The sequence below is a fragment of the Mesocricetus auratus genome, unplaced genomic scaffold (genome assembly GCF_017639785.1).
Source record: "Mesocricetus auratus isolate SY011 unplaced genomic scaffold, BCM_Maur_2.0 Super-Scaffold_100676, whole genome shotgun sequence".
NCBI classification, from domain to species: domain Eukaryota; kingdom Metazoa; phylum Chordata; class Mammalia; order Rodentia; family Cricetidae; genus Mesocricetus; species Mesocricetus auratus.
Window position 1 is genome coordinate 161,196,542 of NW_024429266.1, and position 4,156 is coordinate 161,200,697.

General features: G+C 47.4%; 1 protein-coding gene across 1 annotated transcript; it reads left to right on the top strand.

Moving 5' to 3' along the window:
* The first annotated feature begins 969 nt into the window (after positions 1 to 969).
* On the top strand, positions 970 to 1,318 carry LOC101827403 (40S ribosomal protein S21). The gene has a single exon (XM_005071211.4). The coding sequence runs from the start codon at positions 1,007 to 1,009 to the stop codon at positions 1,256 to 1,258; it is 252 nt and encodes an 83-aa protein (XP_005071268.1). The 5' UTR covers positions 970 to 1,006; the 3' UTR covers positions 1,259 to 1,318.
* Positions 1,319 to 4,156: the final 2,838 nt, after the last annotated feature.

The window sequence follows — 4,156 nt, forward strand, 5'->3', positions numbered from 1 at the left end:
TTTTTTTTTTTTTTTTTTTTTTGGTTTTACGAGACAGGGTTTCTCTGTATTGTTTTGGAGGCTGTCGGTCCAGCCTGGCCTCGAACTCACAGAGATCCACCTGCCTCTGCCTCCCGAGTGCTGGGATTAAAGGCATGTGCCACCACCGCCCGGCTACTGACTGCATTCTTTCTCCTGCTGGTGTTAAAAAAACGCACGCAGTGTTTGGCCTTGACCCTGGGGGTGGAAGGAACTATGTAGAGGAGGAATGAGAAATGTGCTGCCATGGGCTGTGTGTGTCAGCTGCTGGTATTTCCAGAAGGTCGTTTTCTCACATAAAGGTTCAGCTGAAGCAGATGCAGTGGACAACCTATCCTTCCCAGCTCCGCATCTCTGTTAACAGGCTCATGCTCATACATCACAGCCCTTGAGACCTGGAGAGTGAGGTCCTCTCACATGCTCACAGAGTGTGGATGTGCCACGGGGACAGGGCCTCATAGGCAGAGAGCGTCTCTCAGGAGACTCAGCAAAGAGCAAGCCTCCAACAAAAGACAGCAAAAAAACATCCTGAGTGTTCAGTAAGTTCCCAGCAGGAAGCTGGTGGGCTCACATCTTGAGCTATGGAAAGAGGAGCTGGTATCTCTGTAATCCAGCTGTGCTCCTGGCCCCATGCTCACCATTCTGCAAGCATCAGCTCCTAGAACCTCAGGACACGGTTAGGAAAAATGAGGAAGGCAAGGAGGTTCAGAAAGTCTAAGCAATTTGCTAAGGATGAGTGTCACAGTAATAGAGACGAGACTAGAGCCGACCCCAATCGGTCCCTCTACACTCGCTTTGCCTCCTCACATTACTACCTATGTCTGCTCTGGCCACTTGAATATCTCCAGGGACTTCATGGATTCCCACGTGCTCATTCTACACTTGGAGATAGGACTTTAGAAATGCAGAATCCTTCTGTGTCATTAAAATGTTAATTCTGGCTTTTTTTCTGCGCTTCGCTGGCCGAGAGAGCAGGCACGGTCTCGACATGCAGAACGACGCCGGCGAGTTCGTGGACCTGTACGTGCCGCGGAAATGCTCCGCGAGCAACCGCATCATCGGCGCCAAGGACCACGCATCCATCCAGATGAATGTGGCCGAGGTTGACAGGTGCACAGGCCGCTTCAATGGTCAGTTTAAAACCTATGCTATCTGCGGGGCCATTCGCAGGATGGGCGAGTCAGATGATTCTATTCTCCGACTGGCTAAGGCTGATGGAATCGTTTCAAAGAACTTTTGACCAGAAGAGATGGGGGAATATTTGTCATAAATAAAAGTGAGAAAGTAAAAAAAAAAAAAATGTTAATTCTGGGGTGGCTAGGTAGTTAAGAGTGATTGCTTGCTCTAGAAGAGGACCTGGGTTTAGTTCTTGGCAGCCACACGAATGGCTCGCAGCTGCCTGTTCCAGGGGATCCAGTGACCTCTTCTGGCCTGTGTAGGGGTCTGCATGTGTATGGCACACATAAACCCAGACAGGCGTACCTCATTAAAATCTTTTTGTTGTTGTTGTTTTTTTCGAGACAGGGTTTCTCTGTATTGTTTTTGGAGCCTGTCCTGGAACTCACTTTGTAGACCAGGCTGGCCTCGAACTCACAGAGATCCGCCTGCCTCTGCCTCCCGAGTGCTGGGATTATAGGCATGCGCCACCAACGCCCGGCCTCATTAAAATCTTAATTCTGTTCCAAATATATTCCAAAGAAGATACTACAAACATAATCAAAATCATGGTAGCATGTTGAGTAGTCAGTTTATTAGTAGGGAGCCAAAATAATAAATAGTCTATGATTAGCCAGACAGTGGTGGAGCACGTCTTTAATCCCAGCACTTGAGAGGCAGAGATAGGCCTGCATCTCTGAGTTCAAGGCCAGCATGATCTACAGAACAAGTTCTAGGACAGTTAGGGATACACAGGGAAACCCTGTCTTGTAAACAAAAAAAATAAGACATAGAGAGAGAGAGAGAGAGAGAGAGGACAGAAGAGGTCTGTAATTACTCCACCATCCTTTAACAGTACCTAGAAGGCTGCATGGATTTCACAGACCGAAAACTTCAAGATATGCCATCCTTTCTGGGGCTCATACTGACCTTCCTTGGGTGTGTTCATGAGTTGTTTCTTTACATTAAGCCCAAGTTTCTTTCTCAACATTGTTCCTGAGATTACCCACCTCTAGGCAGAACTAGGGGTGTGGGTGTGACAAGGAGAAAATTTTCCTCCCAACACACCAAAGTCCAGTTCTAGGGACCTACATGGGCCCTTCTCTCCTTTGACAATGACTTCTAGAATGTGGCTTCCTTTGGCTGAAACCGAGATGATCACCATTATCTAGAAATGGAAATGTAAGTCCTAAACAATAAGAACTCGTGGAGTCTGTCCCTGGTTCATAGGGTACCCGGGGCACTAGGAGGTGAATGTGAACCCTATACCTCTTCCCCTAATTAGTTCAGCCTGTGGCAGAGTCAAGGCCAACTACCCCCTCCAGTCCTCACTGTGAAAGCCTGGTGAGAAATGGCAGCCATGACCTACCTACCACTCGCCTTTCACTCCCAGGGTGGTTCGAAGTAGAGCTCTGGGGGGCACAATCTCCCCGGCTAAAAGGGAGTTCTCAGAGGAAATTCTGAGAATGCATCCCTGATTGAATTGCTTAAATACTTCAGCTCAGCCTGGAAAGATTCAATTAAGAGGCGCTGTAGGAAAACCTCACAACCATGAAAGGCCCAAGGCCACATTCAGAAGGCTCTCAAGAGCTGTTAGCACGGAACAATTTTGTTTAGTTCCACAAAATTGGCATTGACCCAGCCAGCACCTGTCCTCTGAGTGTTGTCCTCGAGTTTCCGTCACAGCTCCTCACGGCCCAGGAGGAGTGCCAAGTTGGGGTTTAATGTGAGAACTATGACCGAGGCTTAGAACTGGTGACAAGAATTCAGAACTGTGTATCCTTAGGCATGCATTGCTTCTCTGAGTGCTAGTATCTTCACAGGATTATTGCAATGGAGAAATGAGATAATAATGTATGCAAGTGCTGGGTGGTGGTGTCGCACACCTTTAATCCCAGGAGGCAGATGTGAGGGGAGCTCTGTGAATTCCAGGCCAGCCTAGTATACAATGTAAGCTACAGGACAGAGAATCCCTATCTTGAAAAACCAAAACCAACCCCAAACAATAACAAATAAATAAATAAAAAACAAAAAGCCAAGGTACTCTGCTACTGTTTATTCAGAAAATGTCTGTGTTCCTGTAAGTAGTGTCTTTGGTCTGTGTGCTCTACCACAGAGCTACGTCCCCGCCCTGTTCTGGAAATAGCTCCCATTTATTTCCTGTTCTCTCTACCAGGTACAGAGTCAGCCAGTTGGAACACAGCTATGCCCCACACCCAGCCAAAACCTTCCCTAGGATTTCGAATGTGCCTGGATTCCAGTTCAGAAGCGGGATGAATGAAATAAGTCCGCAGAGCCTCCTCCATCATTTATTTATATACTTAAAGAGCTAGAAGTGAATGGACCCAAGGCACATGAAGTTTGCAACCGTGGGCAGGCCAATTATCAAGAGGCATAACATCTCAGAAGAAAGCAGCCAGAGTGGGACAGGAGCAACAGGACACTTGCTTTGGCTCCCAGTGGTTTTGGGAGCTTCCGGAGTCTGTAACTTTTTCTTCGATGGGCTTCATGTCTTCTCTCCTGGTAGCCCCTTCTTATAGGAGGCACTGGTGATCTCTGTTGGCACACATAGGGCACACATGTGGGCCATTCTGATTGGATATAAGAAGCTATAACATGGCATTCAGATATGAACCCCACCCACAACAAAATGACTGAATCAGCCATTCGGTTTTAGCCCAGACAGCTGTTTGGCAGTGGATCCCACTCAACCCAGTCCAGGAACAGGGTTTCATCACCTTTTACTGTGAATAGCACAATTTGTGTGACAACAGACCATTATGAAAAAGTCCCCCAAAACACGTCTCTGGGGAAATAAAATCCCCAAGGTTTCACATAAAAGAGAAACACACTTAAAGGTCTTCTTGGCCTGTCTTCTGATTTCTAGGAAGGGTGTGTACACTAACTTGTTGTTGGGTCTTGGGGCTGCACACATGTGCTTATTTCATGGCTGGCTTACAAGACATCTTATGCCAGCACCACC

Excerpts from the sequence above, each read along its gene's own strand:
- LOC101827403 (XM_005071211.4), top strand. The coding sequence starts at position 1,007 with ATGCAGAACGACGCCGGCGAGTTCGTGGACCTGTACGTGCCGCGGAAA.